The 21,184-nt window shown below is 41.4% G+C and overlaps 1 protein-coding gene across 2 annotated transcripts in view; it reads left to right on the forward strand.

The window, feature by feature from the left end:
- The window catches only part of TBXAS1 (thromboxane A synthase 1), a 236,937-nt gene that overhangs the window by 65,339 nt on the left and 150,414 nt on the right, over nt 1-21,184 (forward strand). For both annotated transcript variants that reach the window (XM_082045892.1, XM_082045893.1), the window contains one exon: nt 17,919-17,971. In XM_082045892.1, the coding sequence (XP_081902018.1) occupies nt 17,919-17,971 (53 nt within the window). The remainder of the gene's footprint in view (nt 1-17,918; nt 17,972-21,184) is intronic.

Genomic DNA, 21,184 nt, shown 5'->3' on the forward strand with positions numbered 1-21,184 from the left:
TTTTCCTGTTGCCCCAGGGAGCCATCCTGAAGACCTCATAAATGTGAGATTTAATTTTCTAATGCTATTTAATTTCCTGGATGGAGGACCTGCCACAAGAAGACCAGATCTCAAATTATAACAGCCCTATAAATAACTGTCTAAGGCAAAAGGAAAAAAGAAAGCTTTTGAAAGACAGCTGCAAATGCAAATATGGAGGTATTTGGGTTCTTGCAGAACCAGACTAAGCAGCTCTAGTAAGGACATTATTAATTCAGTGTAAAGTTTTTTTTACAGGTTTCCCTGTTTCTCCCTGTGCTCTGTTTACCTGCAGACCTATATTTCAATAGTCCTCTGAAATCTTTTGCTTGAGTTTGATTTTCTACAGTGTTTTGGTGCCTTTTAGCTTGTCTTTAAAGCCTGTTAGAAAATAGAGTTTGCAAGTAAAATTGAAAACAATACAACGAACTGACTAATCACCAATTGGGTAAAAATAGTCTGAAAACGCAACTTTTTCTTCTTTGTGGGTGAAATAGCTTTATTTCAGCAGACTCAGACTGTCTGCCTGCTTTCCACTGGAAATCTGTGCAGAATTGGCACATCGACTAGAATAAAAACATTCCCGAGGAATCGGCATATTCTGTCAAAACATTTGAACAGCTCCTGTCTCCCGGAGCACAGCGCTGCAAAGGGAGCCCTGCCACGCAGCGGTACCGACTTCCCCTCCAGCATCCCATCTCAAATCCACATTTGTTTGGTTTTCTTTTTCATAATTGCAGGCAAAGTGCTTCAGGTTAAATTATATTTAGCAGAGAGAGGAGGTTTGCGAGAGCCTTTTGCACCATGGTGTGACCTGTGTAAGGGGCTGTCCCTTCCCTGTTCCCATTAAGGATCTGTTGTATATGTGAGGGAAAGTCAAGAAGGTCAGGCTGGGTTAATGTACTGACCAGGGACAGCAGCGCTGGCAAAGCTGAGCTCCAGGAATCACAATCACAGAATCACACAGTGTTAAGGATTGGAAGGGACCTCGAAAGGTCATCTAGTCCAATCCCCCTGCTGGAGCAGGAACACCTAGATGACGTCACACAGGAAGGAGAAGTCCTGCAGCACAGGGATGGGATTCCCCCTTGACAGATGCTTCTGTATCATGACTCTTGCCACTGCAGAACTCTCTGCTGTCTCTCAGTTCAACCTCCAGCATCAAAGTTCAATATCTGTGTTATGGAGTAGTGATATATATATATATTTTTTTTAATATATATAGGTACCTATAAGACTTTATTAATTAAAAAAAAAAATAGTGATTTTTGTCTAGAAGAAGACACAGCGCAATTACAGAATGTAACTAAACAAAGTGTGATTAGCCTCAGCCTTTGCAGCAGGACACTGATTATTTTTGCTAAGTAGTATCTGAGCACTGAAATGAAGGGGGTCTTGCTGGTAGGCTCTACTCTGTATGAATGAGAGTGGTAAAATCAGGCCTGCAGCAATTTAATGGCGGTGCTGTGTCTCTGTTATTGAGACCAATTCCTTACGAATGTAATTGTTTCATTCTTGTTACCAAAACTGACTGACTACAGCTAAACGAGTTTTTATTTTTGCAGAATTTCTGGGCTGTTGCATGATAAGGCATTGTGGTCGACAGCATGCAGTCAGTGGTTTGAAACAAATGTAGTTTTTCTTCATATTCGAAACACTGATGTGTATTAAGCAATGCTTTATTGCGCTGATGAACTAGCAGACAGTGTCCTTCAAGGCTGCACGTGACAGTAGCCTGTTTGAATGAGTATTGTACTTACTTGTCTAAGCCCTGTCCAGCAGAAAAAGTCCTTTATAAAGTAACATAAAAGTGAACAAGGTGGGAAAGCCAGCAACCTTACATATGTGCTTCTCTTGTACACTGTGGCACTTGCCCACATAGCAGTTCGGAGCCATTTTGAGAAATGTGATGGAACATAATGAGCTGTGCCATGCAGGACAAGGGGAACAGAGGTGGCTTATAAACCAACCCTAGCTCTGCTTGGGTTAGTGGCAGCGCAGCAGTCTTACAGGGGGTGGCTTGTGAACGTGTATTCCAAACTCTATTGCTTATCCCCTGCGCCAGAAGGGCCAGATGTGTTGCATAGGCAACATATTTAATCTGTGAATGATCGTTCCAGATGGATCTCCTGCAGCCAGTCCAAAAGTTACATTACTGGGCCCCAACCCTCTTTGAGTAGAAAGACAAGACCACCCAATCTGGTGCCTTTAGTGATGGGAGAAGATGAAATTTCTGTGATTACTGTGATTAATAATTTCACATTTTATGCAAGCAGTTGTACACTCTGTGGCCAAAATGCTTCCATACTGGTGCCTAACCCAAGGCAGCTAAAGCCACACTGTGGCACCTAAAAGTGCAACCTGTGATTCTTACGTGAGTCAATAGATGTTGTTGGTTTCAAATGGTGCTAGAACTCTTTTTATTTATCTATGTAAAGTCTAACTTGCTGCACTTTTAAATTTTGGTCTGAGCCTACTGACAAAATATGATCACCTCTGGGACTGAGACAAAGGCAGTTTACCCCAGTATGGCCATACGAGAGGGGAAGACCTGTTAAAACCCTTCTACAGACAATTAGGGTAAATATATGTTAAGAGGTTTTGAGATCTTGCACAATGATGAACCCCTTTCTTCCTGGGAGAGGCAGCAGGCTGAAACGACAGTGTCAGAATTGAGGCCTCTAATATATTATGTTACTGTCTTGCAAAGATCTGAGACTCAGGTTTGTGAAGACTTAACCACTATCCTAAGCCAGGAACAGTCGCTTGATTTGCTAAAACCTTAGCATCTGCAGAGGCAGACCTGGAAGAAAGGAAGTGTTCTCGCAGTTTTAGGGGCAAGGAAACTGAGGGCTGTGGCTGTAACAGTTTTGCTTCACCACCTGTTGAGACCAATGGTTGAATGCCGGCTGTCTTTGCTGGGCATGGGAGCAGATAGTGAGAGACTTCTCCAGGCTTGGGCAGAAAGAGGTGATGGCAAGTCTGCCAACGGCGTCCACTTCCAATGGGCTGTGGCTCAGAGCTGCAATCACTGCTGCCTTCTCAGAGCCTCCTGTTGCTGCAGGAAAAGTTTGTGTCACAGGGAGGAGGACAATGCCTCAAAACATCCCCATTGAAATAAATAAGCATCTTAAGTCAAGTATTCAAACAGAATTTGCTTTTCTACTACTTCTGTAGTCAGTCTGGTAATTTTTGTTTAGCTTAGGAAAAATAAGTGTTAAAATCATGCTTGAAAGATTGTGTCTCTTCAGAGAAATTTGTTATCCTTTTTCTCATTTTCAACAGGGAAAACTTACTTTTGCAGCAGAGATTTTGACATTAAGTGTCTTGATAGAATAATAGGCGTGAGACGGATTGCAATCTATTGCCTCAAGACTTTGCCCATCATAAACTAAAATCAGTTAATGCATTGAGTTAAATCTTGCTATATTGTGCGATGTGCTAGTAGTATTAAGAAAAATCAATCCAGAAAATATATTGATTATATTATCTCCATAGCAACAAACAATAATGGGATAATGTTAGCTTAATAATTGTACTTTGTGAAAACCTTTCAGAATAATTACTGCATTGTGGTCTTTTCACAACGTGGAATGCAATAACGGTTCTTCCTTGACTGCAGTCACCATCAGCACTGCGTCAAGAGATGCTGTTTTTGTGTGCATGTATATGTATTCATGGGTAATTTTGCTCTGGGTGAAACAATTTAGCAGACTATTTTGGGATCCATTTTAAATGGTCAAGACCACAAATTGGCAATTGTTTTCTGTGTGGTTTGTTTTCTCCCACCTCCTCTGACAACTGGCTACTGTAAAAAGAGGCTGTTAACATTCTTAATCATGTGTTTTTCTTTACAAGGCACAAAGATTTTGGCATGTCACAAAACTAAAAGTCCAGCTTCAATCTGCTCCTTTAATTGAAATTCATCTATCATTTTCTAGAAATGACCTGTTCTACAGAAACTAAGGTATTTGTCTCTATTTTGGAGAACCTGACTCTTTTGTGCATCCTGTATTGTCACATAAATAACCTGAGGATGTGATGAATAAATACATATAATTAGGGGTATCTGTGTATAACACTTTAGCTTGAAATTTTAGCAGAAGAGTCAGAGAAATAGATATATATGGTCTTCATCTGGGTCTTGCTTTTACTTTTACTTTGAGATCAACCCCTGTAATTTTGATCTCAAATGAAAAAGAAGTGCTGCCCAAGTGTATGATGGAGAGGCCAAATTTTTAGAGTGGTCAAAAAAACCCCCCAGTTAAATCCCTAAAGTTTAAGCAGCCCCTAAACTGTCCTGTCTCTATGAAAGCCCGTAGGGGACCTGGCAGTAGATCAGGAGTCCATTCACCTTCTTGTTGTGCCACTATTTCCTGATGTACCTGTTGTGCAAGGGCTGGGTTAAGAGATAATCCAGTAGACAGTAGGGTGCTGCCAGATTTTGCACCAGCAGGAGATTCTCTATGGCTTTCATAAGGTGCTCCCACAATGATATGGTGGGACACACCTTTATTTCCCAGGGCTTCAGTGGATGCCCCATTCTGTAGTAGTCATTCCTCCGTCCCTTTTCCTGGGGGACAAACCAAGGACAAACTGATGTCAGTTTACATTTTTAGCACCATTTCTTGGCTGCATCATATTATTTCTTCTGGGCAGAATTTGTCCTTCAGATCACAGAATTACAGAACAGTTTGGCTTAGAAAGGACCTTCAAAGGTCATCTAGTCCAACCCCCTGCCATGAGCATGGACATCTTCAACTAGATCAGGTTACTCAGAGCCCCGTCCAGACCGGCCTTGAATGTCTCCAGGGATGGGGCATCTACCACCTCTCTGGGCAACCTGGGACAGGGTTTCATCACCCTCATTGTAAGACAGTTCTTCCTCATGTCTAGCCTGAATCTACCCTCTTTTATTTTAAAATATTTATGTTTTGTCCTATTGCAATGGGCCCTGCTAAAAAGTTTGTCCCCATCTTTCTTATAGGCCACTTTTAAGTACTGAAAGGCCACGATAAGGTCTCCCCAGAGCCTTCTTTTCTCCAGGCTGAACAACCCCAACTCTCACAGCAGAGCTGTTCCAGCCCTCTGATCATTTCTGTGGCCTCCTCTGGCCCCTCTCCAACAGGCCCATGTCTTTCCTGTGCTGAGGCCTCCAGAGCTGGATTCAGTACTCTAGGTGGGGTCTCACTAGAGTGGAAAACCCATAATTTGATTTCTTACTGTTTATGAGACAGGCCCCTTTTTCTCTGATGACCTCCAGGAGAAAGCCCCTACCCTGGAACTACTAATTACAGTATGGGACCATCTCAGAGCCAGGAATGTGCAAATCCGGAACTCTATAGGTGGTGGCACTTTGGTACCATATACATTAGAAGTGTAGTACAGTGCAGGTGCTGATAGTTTTCCATTTGAGATGATGTCTTCATAAGCATAAGTTGTTGTCCACTGCTGTTGTTTTCCTCTACAGTCCCTTCAGGTTGTTGATTTATGGAGAGGGTGTGATGAAAAAGTTGTTTTCTGTCCCAGGCAGCGGTTACTTTCTGCTGGTGGCCCAGTTCCCTGGGAATGTCATTAATTCAAAGGGAGAGGGAGGAGCAGTGGTCGGTCTCAACTTGGTGCCTTGTGCCAAAGCATCTAATTCTGTATAGACGTTGTATCAAATGAGGGTGCCAAGCCACTCTCCCCTATTCTGGGTGCAGATGAATGCATTTGTGAAGAAAGGGCAGCTAAATGCATCAGTTCCTGTGGAAAATATCTGGTATTTGCAGGTGTGTAGTATCATTAATTTTTTTTTTTTTTTTTTTTAAAAAAAAAAAGGAATCCAGATGGATTCAACAGGGTGCTTTTTCTGATGCTTCTGCAGAATCCAGCCCTGACTGGTGATCTAGAAACAGAACTGAATGGCTAACATGAGCCAATTCACTCCCCACCTCCAAAATCAAGCTCTTCTCTCTGTGAAATTGGCACAGTTGAAGCTACGACTGTGCCTTTGCTTGGCACCCCCTGTGCTCACCCAGGGTGCTGGCCAGTGCCCTTGCTGATCCCTAGGGCTATCCCAAATTCTCGTTTCACTGCAGCCTCCCATTTGGTTTCCTCATGCTATCTCAGCTCCCACTGCTCTCTGCGATCCTCTCTCCAGCCCACACAGGGGTTGGCACTGCATGTTTCCATCTGTCTTCCTCCTAATCCCTTGTTCCAGGAAGGCCTGATATGGTTTTCTAGAGTGTCTGTTTTCCATGCTTGGATCCTACAAGCTACCACATGGGTGGCTTGGGTCTTAAACAGTGGTTGGCTTCAGAGCAGAACATGAAGAGTAACTTACCCTATGAAAACAAGGGGATTTTGTTAGAAATAAAATAATAATTTATGATAGGTCAACTGCCTGGTGTAATGCGTCTGGAGCTGAAGCTTGTCTCATTCCTGAAGGGATAACATTATTTTGCACAGCATCTGACAAAGGATTTCTGTGGTTTAGTGGTTTAGTGGTTTAGGGTGGGTCTGTCCTACCAAGTGGACTGTCAGTCTGGGAGCAGGATGAAGAACACCACTGTTTGTTCACATGGCCAGGGTGAAGGTGCTTGTCACTCAGCAGCCATGTGCCCCCTTGTGCCCTGTTGAATGTATGGGCTCACCTCAAGGCTTGTGTGTGTCAGGCTGACTTGTCTGCCCTTAGCCTTGTTGCTTTTACAAAGGTGCCGTGTGACAGATGCCTGTCATATGCCTGGCCTTTCCATGCTACAGATAGCAGCATGCTCTGTTCTGCATCAGAGTCCACTACAATCTATAGGGACATTTTTCTCCTTTCATGCTTGAGAGCCTGCATCCATACAAGGTGGGAATTAGACAAGAGGAAGCTGGGCTTGTCCAGCTATGTTAAAGTACAGAAATAGTCCTAGTATCTGTTAGTAATGCATTAAGTGGCATGATTAATGTCTGTCACATGTAGTGCTCCTTCCAGGTCTCTTCCCTTGATGGAATATCCTGTGTGCAGCCTAGTGCTTTGATTTGGGCACTGTTTTGTGTCTCAGTGTCATCACAATAAAAGGTCAAAATCTGGGTACTGAACATAGCTGGAGTTTTTTCAGATGCATGTTTCGTAGTTTCAAACTTGGTGGTCACAGATACGTAAGTGTCATTGATTTCTATAATCAGTTCATAAACAATGGCAGAGACCCTTCACACCCTACAAGGGAAATGCCTCTAAGGAGGGCAAGATATTATCATCCACTGAATGAGTGATGTTGCTTCCTAAAGCTGAGGTTTTCATGAAACCCACCTGTCTAGATAGTATCCACTTAGGCACAACTGAGTTAAATCAAAATGAGATAGCCCAGAGTTTGCATCAGGGAAGAAAACTTAAACACTGTCATCCTAATTTGGTAGATGAAGATGCAAGATTTGCACATGGACACGTAATTTTTCCCGTAACTATTTCAAAATCTGTTTGCACTCTTCTCCTTGGAGGAAAAAGAGTCCCTGTTTCCCTTTCTCGAGAAAGAAGTCAACTTTCATTTCTCCAAATGCCAGTTTGTTGCCCCATAGATCAGTGCTGAAGAGTAATCCCAAAATGTTTGTTTTCCTCAGATTTAGCCAGCATGTCTCTCTGTCCTACAGAAGTTGTTGCCGTTTCTTTAAATGATGCAATTACTGCTTTGCTTCCCTTAAGGGAGGCCAGCAAAGAAAATTCAAAATAAAATTCATTCACCATTAGTAAGATGTGCTGCATGCTTATGCTAATCAACCTGAGAGACATTGAGCACAGAGTGAAAATACACATTGCAACGGTCTTCTCTTGCATATTCTTCTCTTGCACAATGAATTCCCTCCTACAGAGAGCACTGTAATTCTCTGTTTTTCTGTCATAATTTGAGTACGTGGTAATACTAAGAAATGCAACAAAGTTGGTTAGCGATCCACTGGAGTTACATAGAAGAAGATATTCTGTAGAGGAGAATTACACTCAGTTTGGAAAGAAGACAACTTAGAAGAGATTTAGTGGAAATTACATAGTCTAGTAAAAAAAAATCCATCACTATTTCCCCTTTTCTAGATTCTTGACTTATTATAAATATATGTTTATCACAGGATCAGAAATTGCAGTGAGTCTGTAAGACCTCATATGGAGCCTTTCATGAACAGACATTGCTCAAATTGTATTTCTCTTTGTACATGTCTTGATAATGACATGTTTTCTGTTTTTGATAAAGGTCCCTTGCAGCGTGAATAGGTGTCTTCTGTGACATTTACTATTAAGTAAAAAAAGAGCCTTGCAGGTTTAAGTGTTATCCAGACAATAGTCCTAATAAAAAGTAGTAAGGTCACAATTATAGCTCTACAGAAGATATAAACAAGGTCTAAGCTAATGGCAGGCAACTTCCAAATAGATAAAAAGAAATATTATTGTAGCCAGTCTGGAGAATTCATGATTGCAAGAATCAGGGAGTTGAATACAGCAGCTGGAATAATTTGAGGGACTGGATAATTTTATGACTAATTGCATTTGTAGCTATGCATATTATGATAAGGGTAATTGAATCTTAAGCCAGTGGCTGGATGAGGAAGAAACCTCCCTCTATTTAAAGCATTTTGGAGTTAAGCATGTATGTAGGGTTGTTTTCCTCTTGCCTATCTCTGAAGCCTCAGGCATGTGGTATGTCTGAAAGCTCAGAAAAAGATCGAATTTGTTGATATTCCTATCTCATATACTGTCTGTGTTTCTGTGGCAGAGAAGCAATGGTTTTGTCAGATACCAAGAAGGAGGACTGAGAAACCTGCAACTTGATTCTGGCTCTACCATTGACTTCTTGGGTGGCATTTGGGAAATTGTTTAATCTTGTGAACTTCTGACTTCCCACCTGTGACAGATGGGCACTTACCTACCATCCCAGAAATGTTGTGGAAATTAAGTTTGTAAAGTGAAATGAGATTGAAAATAGGAAGACAAAAAGAAAATTAGAATCTCATTTCAACGTGCCAGAATAACGTCTGAGACCGTATCTATATGTGAATGCTTTGGAAAGTTAAGGTGAATCAACTAGAAGTGTGAATGCAGCATGCACACATGCAAGCACAGTACATTTTTTTCCACTAGAGAAGAGTCTCATTCTGGAAGTGGCTGTGTGTCACCTTAAGGGGCTGGTGTAGATGGACTGAGTTATTTATCCTACTCTCAGTTTTTTTCTAAGTATCCACATTTTACCAATTCCTGTGCCTCAAAACCTTCCTTGAGTTTCTTGCCACTGCTATTCTGACTGGGAAGTTGTTCTAAGATCCTTACTACTTTGAGAGTCAATAACATTAATTTTTAGCAGCATTTATCCATGGCCAGTTTATGGTCATTTGATCTTTTAGTAATGTAGGCCTTTATATTAAATAGATATTTTTCCCTCCCTGGTGCTTACTCCCAGTACATTTATAGATGGCAAGCATGTCTCCTTCCTTTGGTCTGCTAAAACGAACCTTTGGTTTGCTAAAATGAACTCTCCTAATTACTACTTGTAAGACAGGCCTTCTGTTCCCTGAGGATCCCTGTAACCCTTCTCTCCACTCATTCAATTTTTTAATTCATTCCTTTTGAATTTGGCTCACCATATTTGCATGCAGCATTTCAGAGAAACTGTATCCCAGATATTCTACATTTGTAGTTTCTGTCATACTTGTTGTTCATCATTATCCTGTGGTTGATGTGTCCATCCAGGTTTTTCCCTTCTCTGTCATTTTCAAACAATAATCTACTAGTGCAGAAATTCTTGGAGTTTACATTGTCCCTCTAAGAGCATGAAGATTTTCTTTCAACTAAAAACTCTCCTCTGTTGCAGTTGTTCAGGTTCTTCAGGTCATCCAGTTCTTCTGATATGACAATCTCAGTTTCTCTGCCTTCTGAGGAAAGAATTGCCTTTCAACCCAGAATCATTAATGTACTGCATTAAGGTCTGTCTGCTTTTTGTGCCAGTCAGTCCTCAAAACATTGAACAAGGTTTGTCCTGAGACTGATCCTTGAGAAATCTGTGGATTTCTTCCTTTCATGCCTGTACTTTTTCTTTCAGCTCAGTTCATACTAATTTCCCTGGAGCTTGCATGGTTACCATCTCTCAATTCTTATTCTGATCTTCATCTTTTTGGGTGTGATGACCATTTGCACACCACCAGACCACATGTGTTACTGAAGTTTGTGTACATCTTCCACTGTTCTCTCACCTAGAAAATGTATTATCTTCCAAAAGGAAGAGAACATGAGTTGTATCCCATTTTCCATTCTTCTACCCTCTTTCCTTTAGGTATTTGCCATGAAGCAGGGGTACCATGTTGTTCCCAGTGGGACAGAAGTGATGCCCGAGAGACTGTAAACTGGCTGTGCTGCTCCATCCAGCTGTGCCACTTATGCAGTGCTGGTGCTTATAACTAAAATGTTAAAAATGTGTGGTGGGGTTTGTGAGGAAGTCTGAGGACTGTGTGTGTTCCATGCACTGCGAAATCTTGAATGCTATCGAGGTCAGGCTCACAATTGTGTTTTTACTTGCTTGGCTTCCCCTCCCTCCTGCTGACTCTTCAGTTACCAGCCTATTAGAATCAGCCATTAACCTGGTTAATGGGGAGAGACAGCAAATACCAGAAAGGATGATGTGCTTTTCTTAATTCCATTTTGGAAACCTGTTTTAAACTGTAAATGTCTCAAGCAAAGGCTGAAAAGGGTCCAAAACCTGTCTTGCTTTTGTAATGCAGGCACTCCCAGGCAGAGGAGAATGAGATGAGGCTGTTTTCTCCTTGGGACTTCGCTGGGAAGTGATCTTTGGGGGGTGAAAGGGTAGTGCCCTGCCAAAACTGCCCAGGTGGCTTTGAGCTGGCTGTATGCAGGCTTTGGGGTGGTGAATCAGCATGGCTGAATCTTATTGTGCCATCTGATCCTTTGATCCACTGAAGTGATACCTTGATACCATCTGATCCTTTGGGTGATCAGACTCGATCCCAAGAGCTTCTGCTCTCTTTGACCAGGGCAGGTGGTGGACAGCAGAGGAGAAGCGGGCGATGAAAGGCAGATGGGGTAAGGGCATAGAAAAAGGGAGAGCTCATGCAAGAGGGAAGACAACCATCTTTCAGGGAAGGACCAGTTTCTCCAAACACCGATATGACAGCTCCTTGTTCCAGACAGCAAGGTCTAACACAGCACACAGAAATAAACTTGCCTGCTTAGCTTTTATTCAAGACCTGAAAAGGCAGAAGAAAAAAAATTTATGATTTGTTTGGTATTTAGTTCAGGTAATTTTTTTTTTAATTGTGTAATGAGAACACATTGTCCAAATTTTCATATGCAGATTCAATTAGTGTTCAGTTAATTAGCCTTTACAGATGAGGATTAACTTAATTACATAACTCTAACCTCTCTTAATAACTATTAAGGGTAGGAAGGCTGTTTCTAATACATTTGGAAGGGCTATATGTGTTTTTAAAAATCTGAAATGGCATACACATAAATTAAACCAAATTGCACACAGAGGACAACCATTAAGGGTAACGATCAAAGGCAACAAACTATGTACATGGCTCAGAATCAGGCTGGTTAGAAGTTCATGCTGTTTTCCTCCTCTTGTCTGCTGGCATCCTAGTGTTTTTACTGGGATTATTACTGGAAATGATGTACAATCTGGGGTCATTCCTTCAAAGTGGGATGCAGCCTGGTGCAAGGTTGCTTTAATTAAATGTTAGCTTGTATTACAAAAAATAATCAATTTGGGTACTAGGTTATTAGCAGCTGTTTTTTTTTCTCCTGGTGGTCTAAAGAAAGAAAGCATGTGAAGCCCATCAAGTACTAAAAATCTGATCCATAAATGTCATTCATTGTCATGTACCATAAATAACTGTATAGATTTTTTGTCTCTTGATGTGCAGTGTGCACTGAAACAATGGTGCTTTGGTTATATGGCAGTGGAACAGAACATCATGTCTGATTATGGGGTGGTGAGGGTGGAGCATATATGGGGCAAGTGATAGGATGTGGCAGCTTTGGCTTCCGAGTCACAGGTTTGAATCCAGGCTCATCTGGTAAGTGATTGACATCAGGTAATACGTGACACTTTTCTGAAAGGGACAAAAAAAGCCATGACCTTTTCCCTTGGCTATTCTTGCATGGGTAATGTTTCCCACTTGTAGCAGATTTTGATGGGCACACTGCATCACTCTCTACACAAATCAGTAGCTTTTCTAGCATTCAGTGCACTATAAAGTTCAAGGGCTACCCTTGTGCATTCTTTGGGGTCCAAATTTTGAGCTACTGTCAGGACCATGCATCTGCTCTGTCCCAACTATGTGGCCACCTCCAAATCATTTTATCAGGTGACTCTTAAGGACTATAGCTAAGTTTATAAACCATATGATTTGTTTTCCATCTACAGCAAGTGGAAATGTTACAAAGCACCCTTGACGCTGGGTCACTTTAAGCTTGAACTTAAGCTTGAAGTCACTTAAGTCCCCATTTGCAGCCACAAAATCTGCAAATATTGAGCAACTGATAAGAATAAGTTGGATATGCTTCGGGTTAGCCACCCCAAAAATCAAAATGCATGGCATTACTGCATCTTTCTGAAAACTTTGGCTAAGTGCCTACACCCATTGTCAGCAAGGAGAGAAAATAACATTGCTGCAGATTTTTCCTTGTGGTGAGGGATTAGCAAGGTGAATATACAATAAGGAGGAAATCGCTGAAGGATGTGTCTTGCCATGGCAGAATCTATTGAAAAAAGAGGATATTTGAGCCAACAGCCCTTTCACAGAATCACAGAATGGTTGGGGTTGGAAGGGACCTCTGGAGACCATCTAGTCCAACCTACCTGCAAAGCAGGTTCGCTCAGACAAGATCCCACAGGACTGTGTCCTGTCCAGGTCTTGCTGAATGGCAGCACAGCCTTCTGGTGTGTCGGCCCTTCCTCCCAGTTTGGTGTCATTGGCAAACTTGCTGAGGGTACACTCAATCTCTTCATCCAGGTCATCAATGTACATGTTGAACAGGACTGGACCCACTACTGCCCCCAGGGAACACCACTGGCTGCAGGCCTCCAACCAGACTTTGCACCAGTGATCACAACCCTCTAAGCTCTACCATCCAGCCAGTTCATGATCCATCTCATCGTGCATTCATCCAGTCTGCACTTCCTGTGCTTGCCTATGAGGACGTTGTGAGAGATAGCATCAAAAGCCTTGCTGAAGTCAAGGTAGACAACATCTGCTGCTCTTCCCTCATCTACCCAGCTAGTCATACCATCATAGAAGGCTATCAGGTTGGCTAAACATGATTTCCCTTTGGTGAACCCATGCTGACTACTCCTGATAACCTTCTTTTCCTCCACATGCTTGGAGATGATGTCCAGAATGAGCTGTTCCATCACCTTTGCAGGGATGGAGGTGAGCTTGACTGGCCTGTAGTTTCCTGGGTCACGCTTCTCGCCCTTTTTGAAGACTGGAGTGACGCTGCCTTTCTTCCAGTCCGCAGACACGTCTCCTATTCACCAAGAACTTTCAAAGATGATGGAGAGTGGCTTTGCAATAACATCTGCCAATTCTCTCAGCACTTGTGGGTGCATCCCATTGGGGCCCATGGGTTTGTGGATGTCAAACGATCTCTAACCTGATCTTCCTCAACAAAGGGAAAGTCTTCCTTTTGCCAGACTTTCTCTTCTTTCTCTAGGACACCTGAGGATTGCTTTTAGCAGTAAAGACAGAAGCGAAGAAGGCATTCATTAACTCTGCCTTCTATGTATCGTCCATCACCAGGGCACCCTCTTCATTCATCAGCGGACCTACACCTTCCAGTTCCAATTTTCCTCTCATTTATGTGCTGCTCAGGCTGAAGTCTCAGCGTAAGATATCTTGAGATAGATGGCTGTCAATGATCAGACTTCACTCTTACTGATGTAGATCCAAATCTTGTTCCCTTCTATAGGGATCGAATTGTATCCCTGAGAGCAGGATTTGGCCTTGTGGGTAGTTCTACCCACAGATGCAGCTGATGCTACACACTCAGAGGAAGGGGAGAATGCAAATTCCCTATAGGGAGGTGACCGCCACATAACAAAGAAGCTTTCTGGGTGTGCAGCAGTCAGCCCACTTGAGCTGTTGTTTCCATGGTGTACCAGATGCTGTAAAATATGTTTTCTTCAGGGAAAGGAGCTTTACATACTTCTGCATCATCTTGCTTGATAATGGGTTGTCATCAGGCTGGTACCTCACTGTAGGGGCCACTCACAGCAAGTCCCCCGTGCCCCAACCCTTTTCTGAGTTGTTGTTGACGATTCATATTATGCAGCTTCCAAACAAAAAAAAGCTAAGTGATTTTTCTGACTTGGAACAGCATTACTGACTATATTTTTACATTTCAGTGTTATGAGTGACTGTTTAAAGCGCTGCAGTTCCACCTGATGCACAAAGTGTTATCTTAATGGTTGGGCTTGGTGATCCTTTAAGATCTTCTCCAAACAAAATGATTCTGTGATCTCATAATACCGTGCATGGTTCTGCTTTTCTGTTTCCTTCCATTTTCCTAAAAAATTGGATTACGTGTTTTCATTTTTCTCTGTTTACCCCCTTCCTAACCCCCAGGTTCATTGTAGCTCCTGCCTTACAGCTGTTTAAGCCACTGGATATATGTCAGCAGGTTCCACTTCTGAATTCACTTCCTCTCCTTGTATTCACCCTCTGGGTGGTCTTGAGTCAGAGAGAGGTCTCTGTCTCCATTTTCTTGTCAAATAGTTGCTGCTGGTGGTCAGGTGCTTAGTTGTCCTGTGCATATTAAGTACCATTGTAATTATAAATCTGGACAAACCTGCAATAATAAGCATTGGAGCAGATCGACCTCAGCTAGTGTAAATAAGTTACCAAAAGCACTTATGAGGCTTGCTGTGCTTCAAACATGAGTCACAGGAGGAGGAGGATGTTTTCAAGGTACCTCTCTACTGGAAGCTGTCTTCAGGGATGGTGCTGCAAAATTGGCAGAGCTATGTGGACGTGGCATATCCCCTCACTGTGTACTGAGGCCATCACAGGTTCATCGCCCTTCCTCACAGCTACTGAAGAGAAACACAATTGCCTTCCTATGATGCCAGCTTCCTCCAGCTGAAAGGTGTGCCTTGGTTTGTAAGGGATGCACGCACATGTTCCCTTTGCCTTGCCCATTGCCTTGCTCTGGCCACTGCAGCCTCACAGGTCTCTGTGTGTGCGGTTTTCTTGTGTGTCCCATGCAGCCTGATGAGACCTGCTCCAGGAGGGCACTCACCATGCCCTACGTGCCCTTGGAGGGGGCTGGGATAGCTGTGGACTGTGGGGGTGGATGGCAGAGGTATGCAGCGGCATGTATGTGTGTGCAGTGGTGCAGGACATGAGAAAGTGTCCTGGAGTGTAGAGAACAAGCATTTTTTTTACTCCTGAGGATGTTTTCTCCCAGTCTCTCCCAGATAATTTTCAACTCCTTCCCTTCCCCCATCCTGCAGGTTTGTACTTCTCACTTTGGGGAATTAAAGCTAAGTGTAGTTAATTTTAAGCTAGTGCAATCATTCAGGAAACCTGGAGGTGGAAAACCAGTTATTGGTTAACAAGCCTGATTTGAAATGCATTCTGCCTGACCCCTCTACGCTAGTGAGCCAAGAGCAGTGCTTCCAAGAAGCCAGCTTTCTGAAAGGCTTTTTCACTGAATCTTTTAAAGCCTAGGCTTCTTGTAAATGTTAATATCCTGCTGGCTCTCTGGAATGCAGCTGGTGGATACAGCAAGTGCAATACCTATGTGCGTGCCTGCAATTCAAAGCCAAACTTAGCGGGTGAGGTTCAGGCTGAGGTTTGGGATGTCCTTACTGAAGTCTCAGGCTGGGAGGGAGGTGGGCTGGAGGGTGCAGACCTGATTTGGCCTCGTCTCATGAGACTGGAAGTCCCTCTGCTCTGTGCAGCTGATCCTGCTGCGACACAGCAGTGCTGGGCATGCCGGGTTCAGCTCTGCCCGGTGACCTCGAGCACTGTCCAGTGTCGTGCTGGTGACCAAGCGTGGCTGCAAATCTGTCACCGTGTTTAGGCGAGTTGGTGTCACTCTCCCAGGCAAAGCGGTCAGAGCGCACCGAGGAGCTGAGCCCGCTGCACGGTGTCTTCGATGGCTGCTCGGAGAATAGCGCTGGGGGGAATCTGGCCTCAGGACTTCCCCTTGCATCAGCAGGGGAAGACAGTAGGCAACCTTTGTGATGCTGAAAACATAACAATTGCAGGTTGAAATGCTGCTACTGCTGAAGTATCGCTGTAGCAAAATGCAGGTTGGTGTGAATGTGAATGTACCTTTTCCCCTCCCTCTGTATCTGCAGATAAAAGCCTTTTTTAGCTAGCTCTATGTATTTGTGGTATCACAAAGGCTTTGTTCACCTTAGTTTTTGTGTGCTAATAGATGAGGCTTTTCTGTTTACCTTAGTAATAAAGTACTTTTCAGGTGAGAATATATATATATATATGTATACATATACATATATATATATATATATTTTTTTTTTTTCTCCCCCGGGCAATCATCTAAACCACCTCTTTCATAATTTTATCGTTAGTGTGTTTTGTTACACACCATCCAGTGCTTTACCTTTTTGTAGCTTAAGGGAAACCTAAGTTCTTGCCTTAACCTAGAAACATAACATCCTGTACAATAAAAAAATATCGCAAGTACATTTTTTAGAAAAAGAAAACCAACACCACAACTGTATAACAATAAAAGACATTTGAAGGTCTCTCTAAGAGGAGGACTGTAGGTCATGGCAAGTGCTTTGCTAATTAGGGTGATAAGTAGGATAACTACTTTTGATTACCAGATTTTCTTTTGCTTAGTGTAGTAAAATGCTCCTAACACATACGCACATTACATTATCTTGTTTATTTATGTCTGTGGTTAATGTATTTGCAATAATTCATATTGTTGTAGTGAATATTCTGAAATATGTCATAAAAATAAGAAAAATTCAACATGAGGCATAAGTATTCTACTTTGTTAGTGAATTGTCTCTGAAGAATGAAGACAGATCACAATAGTCTTTCTTGAATTAATATAAATGCAGATTAATGCAGTCAAATGTGTTATTTTTCCATAGCCAAGTTACAAACACAATGCCGTACAATTCTCAAATATCGCAACTTTTTTAAAACAGATTTTTTAATATTCACTTTTGGGAATACATTTTGCACACCTTCTTTCAGATTAATCAATTTGAATTCATTTAGGACACTGACAATTTAGTATAATGGCAGGTTTATTTATATAAATGGATACCAATTTTCATCAATTATGAATATGAAGCACACAGTAAAAATTCTAAAAGTTTGTTAAAATAAATCTGCTTATTATTCTACAGAGTGTCGGAGGTGACTGCCTCATGCTAAGCTCCCAACTTTGCTGTTTGGGGTTTTTATGAATAATAGAACTAAAATGAAAACAAGACCACCTTTCCACGTTCCCTATATTTCTTTTGTGTGTAGTAAGTCATATAATTATTCTGTTATCAGAAAAAAAGTTATAAGTCAGGATCCCAATCCTGAAATTAGTTTAAGAAAAAATAATTCATGAATATATTTTCATAATATATTTTGGAGTGTAAAACCCCCATGAAAACATGTTTCATTGTCTTCCCAGTTTTTTTTGGTGTTGAGGTGTTGTTTTTTGGTGTTTGTTTTTTTGTTTGTTTGTTTGTTAGTGGGATTATTTTTTCCAGTCACCATTTCTAGACTCTACTGTCATAGATGGACAATGAGACAACCGTGAGGCTATGACTTAATACCATGGTTCTCCTAGCTGAGGTTGGTTCAGAGCTTTGGTGTGAGTGCTAGCAGCTCTGTATAATGGAGCTCCTGTTAAGTACTATTCTAAAATACTTTGTTATTTTTCTTTTATCCAGGGTTTTTGGGAGAACCACACAAAACTCATAACGGAGTATGGACCTGTTTGTGGGTAAGCTTAGAAGTACCATCACCTTTCTTCTTTTCTGGCTCTTGCTGTTTGAGTTTGTTCAGTGGGAGAGGAGAAAATGCCAAGATAAGATGTTTATCCAAATGCAGAGTGTGGTGTTTCAGTCCAGGGGACAGAGGTGGAGGTTGTTTGATTACATGCAGAATGTAACCTTGGCTTATTTTAGTTCAGCGTTTTAATTATGCACGTAAAGTTCAGTCTTTTTTTTGGAACTGTACACAGCTACCAGCCTTCAATACTCTCTTTTCATCTGCATATTCTCTACACTTATGGTGAACCGCGGAACTAATAATTTAACATCTTAAAAAACCCTCACCTCGTTTATGAAATAGTACGAATTTGTTTCAGCTGTTGCTATCTATGTTTATGCAAAATTCCTAAACTTAAAACATTATGAAGTACAGATTAGAAATGAGGCACTCCTCTCTCTATAGCTCAGCTGTGCTATTTTGGCAGTTTATTAGTAGTGAAGAGGGCTTAAGCAGTATATCCATTCACAGAAACCCTTCCAGATTTCTGTGAATGTAATTTCTGTTCCAAGAACTACTTTCCATGATTTTAAGTGGAAAGTGGAAATGTAGTTCTTCATGGTGGCTTCTATTGTTGTGGTCAGTTGGTGTTTCTAGCATAACTACCATTTCAATATATAAGTATCAAGCAATATCCACAAAGTACAAAAAATGTCAAAATTTTTTCCACTTTTGAGAGAGCATATATCAATGTGTGTGTGCATATTTGATCATAAACTACATAAATATGCTTTGTATGCTCTTCCAGCAAAAAAAACTCTATCAGAGACAAGTCAGACTCAGGCACATGAATCATTTGGTGCTCCAGTCACTGTTGCCTTGTGGCATTTATGCTCAGCCCTAAGGACAAAGTGCTGCAAGAAGTGATGGAAATAATGAATTCCAAGGGTTAGGTACTTGTCTAAGAGGAAATAATACAGTGTATTGGCTGGCCAGGAATGGAGAAAGATATTCATTAACACTGTGGCAATTTGTATATTGTGTAACAAATGGAAAATGACTGAGGCTTATTATCTCTGTGACCTTTGGTGTAATGCCCTTAAATGACAATAATGTAAGAACACTGGCATTCAATCCTCAGTATATTTCCCTCCTTATTAATATCATGCCTATTTTTTTCTAAGCTGAATTCAAGACAAGTTGCAATTTGCTCGTCTGTCTGCTCACTTGGGCAGGCAGAGGCTACGTCAGCAGAGAAAGAGATGTATAATTACAGAGTGGATAGATAGGAAGTTTTGCTTTTTCCAATTTACCCACAACTGTTAGGGAATGAAACCTCTGTGAGACTTGCATGGGCTGCAGAGCTGGTGGTAGTGGTCAGCCAGGATATTCCTGTCTCTTTGGGATGTCCTGTAGGTAGAAGCAAGCAGATTGAGCATAATTATATCCCTTTTATTGTGTGTATGAAAAACTCAATTTGTGAGGGATCTGAGAGGCTGGCAGAGAATAAATGCTGGTTTTTGATATCTCCCAGGAAAACAAAGCTGGCCTCAAACATCACTGTGCTCAAGGTAAGCTTTGTTTGTAGTTGAAGGAGAGTGTTTTATTATAAAAACTGGCTTGCGAGCTGCTGTTCAATACATGTGGTATGTGTCGGAGGTATTTATCGTGGTGCTGTCAAATAAAGAAATTCCTTCTTCTCTGTGTGTCTTCTGTGTGATTCTTTCCATGTCCTTTGAAATAGGCAATGGTAGGTGTGTTTATGTGTATGGTCCAAGCAAAGTATTGGATCTGGCAGTTGGAAGAAGATGTGGCATTTTGCTTTTTCCAGATTGAAAACTGCTTTCCAATAAGCATAAAGAGCAATGATCTTTATTTCTACAGTGGTGAAGTGAGTTGAATACAAATCTTTGGAACTGAAGCCTTTTTTTCTTTCTAAGGTCACTTGAATAGTCTGAATGATACCATCACAACTGTTTTCTTTTGTGTGTGAATTGGTTTCCTTGACAACAGGATGTCAAATCAACTTTTCAGCTTTAATCAAGTCAAAACAATATATCCCTTCCATTCCAAAAGGCCTCAAGTCGTAGAGAATTATTTCAAGTAAGGCTTTTGTAGGTCACAAAAGCATTTTTTTTCTTCACTCCCGTGTGCAGATCCAAAGGAGAGGTGATGGTATTATTCTTTTATAGAGAGAGACAATGCAAATAGTCTTCAGTTGTGAGTGTGTGATGTGAAAACTGTCTGTTTTCATACAGAGATGGCCCAAGATGGAGGCCAAGGCAGAAATAAACAGCTCTGGTTTGGTGCATAAAGCACAGTTGGAGCATTTCTTTTTAATGGGGGAATCCAAGCCACTGATGTATCTTGGTAGTTTTTGGTTTAGCTATAGTTTTGATCTATATTCTATAAGAATATCTGCTCTAAAATATGTGTGCTTGTTCTCCATAACAAAAATAAAAAGTGAAAAATATCCTATTTGGAAAGCATTGTATTGATACATGTTAAGATTTTTGTTGAATATTCTCCTTTTTATGCTAAGAGTTTTGTAAGAAAGTTGTCTTGGTTTCAATGGAAATTAGTGTCACTTAGTTTCTGGGTGAACTTTGTTTTGACAATTTCTTTTCACCCATACCAATTGTTCCATTTCAAGTTTAAGTTATGGCTACTGGTTGGAAGTAGGTGGTAAGACCAGACAGAGAAACAAAGATCTACTTGACTGAATAAGAGAAATAAAGGGGAGGTATACTTTATAGTATCAGAAAAGCAACTGCTACCATAGGGGCAGGTCTGTAGAAGCCATGAGTTTATTTTACTTTATATACACACCTCGTATGTGTTTGACCACTCTAATGTGATTGCAACATTATGACTTTACAGCACCGTAAGCACATATGGCTGATTTGGAGTTGGAGAACAGTGCAAAAATAAGTACGCATCACCACTGAAGGAGCAGAAAATACGACACAGCCCCAAGTAGGCAGGTGATTGCCTCTGGGATGAATGAACCTATTCTGCCTTTGACTGTAGCAATGCATTTTGGTGTGGGGAAGAGTGTAAGAGTTCATGACACAGACCTCAATAAGAAAAAAAATATTAAAATTCAGTGCAATTTCTAGGGTGACTCTCTTTCTTCATGTCCTTTTGCATATGAAACAGCTTGAAGTAGATCAAGCTCTATTCTTACTCTTCCTTCACCTGAACTCTCAACTTCAACCTGACGTGA

Source organism: Streptopelia decaocto, assembly GCF_964273445.1.
Source record: "Streptopelia decaocto genome assembly, chromosome: 1".
Lineage (NCBI taxonomy): Eukaryota > Metazoa > Chordata > Aves > Columbiformes > Columbidae > Streptopelia > Streptopelia decaocto.